The sequence below is a fragment of the Anneissia japonica genome, unplaced genomic scaffold (assembly GCF_011630105.1).
Source record: "Anneissia japonica isolate Jap-2015-1 unplaced genomic scaffold, ASM1163010v1 scaffold3474_len973312_cov172, whole genome shotgun sequence".
Taxonomy (NCBI): Eukaryota; Metazoa; Echinodermata; class Crinoidea; order Comatulida; family Comatulidae; genus Anneissia; species Anneissia japonica.
In genome coordinates, this window is record NW_022747780.1 from 397,318 (window position 1) to 399,982 (window position 2,665).

Here is a 2,665-nt window from a genome sequence, read left to right on the forward strand (position 1 = left end):
CATCTCGATTCTAAAATTTCTAGTGACAAGGGTCTCGCCGTACATCTATCATAAAGGTGTTTATTTGATATTCTATGGGGATATTTCAGTCCAATAATCTTTCGGAGTTGCTTACGATGGAAAGTGTTTGCTTTAGTTCATCGTCTTTCGTTAAGGCCAATGTATAGCTATTGTATAAAAGCACCGGTTTCACTAGTGAGTTGTACAACCTCAGTCTTGTTTTTAATCTAATTTTTCCTTTTCTGTTCCAGAGTGCCTTTTTGTTCATTGCGTTCACAGCAAGTTGTTTCCTTCTGGTGATATCTTCTTTGTCTCCAAGAAGGCACCCTAACTTTTTTGTTAGTCTCCAGTTCTCTTTGACCGGTTCTTTTCTTTTAATTACTGTGTATTCTGTTATATCTTTGTTCACTTTGAGATTAAACAAAATTAGGTGAACTCCAATAAGGTCTACATTTGCCTTCTCGTTTAGGCTGATGAAATCGACACCATCCGCATACGAGATCTCATTTGGAATATGATCATTACTTCTCCCCCTAATTCCTCTTAACGCGTGTTCAAGGTACACTGTGAAGAGCACTGGGCTAAGACTGTCCCCTTGTGGTACTCCAGTATTCGTATTAAAATATACGTTGTCTAAAGTCCTTCGTAAATTTAGGTTGAGCCATGTTTGGCTTAGAAAAAATCTTATTATCCGAAGTTCGTCTTCATTAATAATCCCATTTAGATGGGCGATGATCGGACCATTTATGTTGAAGAATTTACTTTTAAAATATTTACCAATGGCCCTAGCAGTTTCCTGATTGTTTCCAATAAATTTTCTGCTGTCATCTACGACTTTTGGAATTTCATACTTTTTTCTATAAAGTTCTTTTACCGCTCTAAACATTCTGGTGCCGTTAACGGCTTGGTCAATGTCATAACTTTTATCGTCAAGTTCATAGTTTCTATTTTCACTTATTCGGTGTTCCTTTTTAGTGCATATCTGTATTGCTAGTAAACACGACTAGATGAATGCAAGTCTACGTGTAATAGAAGCAATTGATTTTTTAGGAAATAAGTAAGTAAATAATGTTAAGTTAAAAAACAGTTAATTTAAGTTCCTCCTCATAAAGTTACATTACGTCGGATATGGCAAGACTAGACGTTTAAATATAATCTTATGTTATATCGATGACACTAAGAAACATGCAAAAAACTATATTAGGTTGATTAACCTCGAAAATCAAAAATGTTATTCATTTGTATTTTTAGACAAAAAAAAAAAATTGAGAGAAAAAGAGAGTGAATATGAGTAAATGATGGAAATTGACACGTATTCATCTTGCACCACTTGTATTATATGCTATGATTTTTTATGTTTAACGATTTAATTTTTTTTAAATGAATTGTTATATTGCTTTATGCCTACTACACACATTGTAGTACATTTTACCTTTATGTTTAAATGATGTTAAAAAAAAAAAAAAAAAAAAAATTAATTGAAAGGGATGTAATGTAGTATTAAGGTTCAATGGTATTAACTTGCATACCCATTGGAATTGATACCCTTCACCTGATAAATGCCTTAAATTGGTTTGACAGTTTTAATTGTCAACTTGAGTATACAGATAATCTAATAATATAACTAGACATTGTATAACTTTACCCTCGTCAGTTGGACTTGGCCTTTCTCACTCTATGAATCTATGATCGCCAGTTTTGAGTCTAAGCTCTGAAGTTTGTGATACATCTTAATTACCAGTTTTTTGGTAAACAATTTACTAAATCATAGAGAAAGAATTTCTCTATGATCCAATCAGAAACTCTAAAAGTATGGGGTGACTTACTTGAGACACACCCCCATTACCTAAAGTATAATAGGCAAACACCCCCATATCACTGAGTCAGTAGTCAGTAGTTCAGTTAGATTCAATTTAGTAGTTAGGAGTACACATAAGAAAAGTACAGAGCTGAGCTGACTCCACTCAAAAAGGGTTCTCTAACATCTGAAACCTGCAGTTTAGCTGATTGTAACCAACGTACAGTTTGTGTGAATAAAAGTTTACAGTGTACTAAAAGGAACTGTGTTATACTACTCATTGAAAGTCACCACCAACAACTAAAAGATATTTAACATTTCATGTAGTACCTTGTTTCTTTCTTTACAAATTCTATATTTAAAAAAATATGAATTAATAATATATAACAATTAGTGTGAATACAAATAGATTCAATATTTACCAATTTCATATAAAGAAATATAATTTTAATAAATTAAGGCAGGTGTGCCGCAATATACAGCTATATTATCAAACGATCTTTATGATGCATTTTGTTTTATACATACTGTACTGTAAAAGCTAGTCCACACCTCTAAAAGTATGATGATCCTCACATCAGAGGGGCCTGTATTTCACGGAAGATAGATAGATAGATAGTATCACGGTTGTTCATTATATTTAGATTGCATTAGAGTATCACTACACTGAAGATGTCAGGTTTGTATGCTTCGATGAGAATTTTATTATGAAATCTACATGGCCTTGAGCCATAGAACTGATGAGGATTTTTTAAGGAAAAAAAATATATATGTATCTATGTTTTGAAATACTACTTCTATGATGATTGCCCATTGAAGGATACAATGAATACAGTAAGACTCAAGGTTTGTGTTTTGCATATATAT

The 2,665-nt window shown here is 32.5% G+C and overlaps 1 protein-coding gene across 1 annotated transcript in view; it reads right to left on the reverse strand.

The window, feature by feature from the left end:
• Positions 1-85: 85 nt before the first annotated feature.
• LOC117120598 overlaps positions 86-2,665 on the reverse strand; it is a 45,442-nt gene continuing 42,862 nt past the window's right edge. The window contains exon 8 of the mRNA XM_033265627.1: positions 86-990. Within this exon, the coding sequence (XP_033121518.1) occupies positions 86-990 (905 nt within the window). The remainder of the gene's footprint in view (positions 991-2,665) is intronic.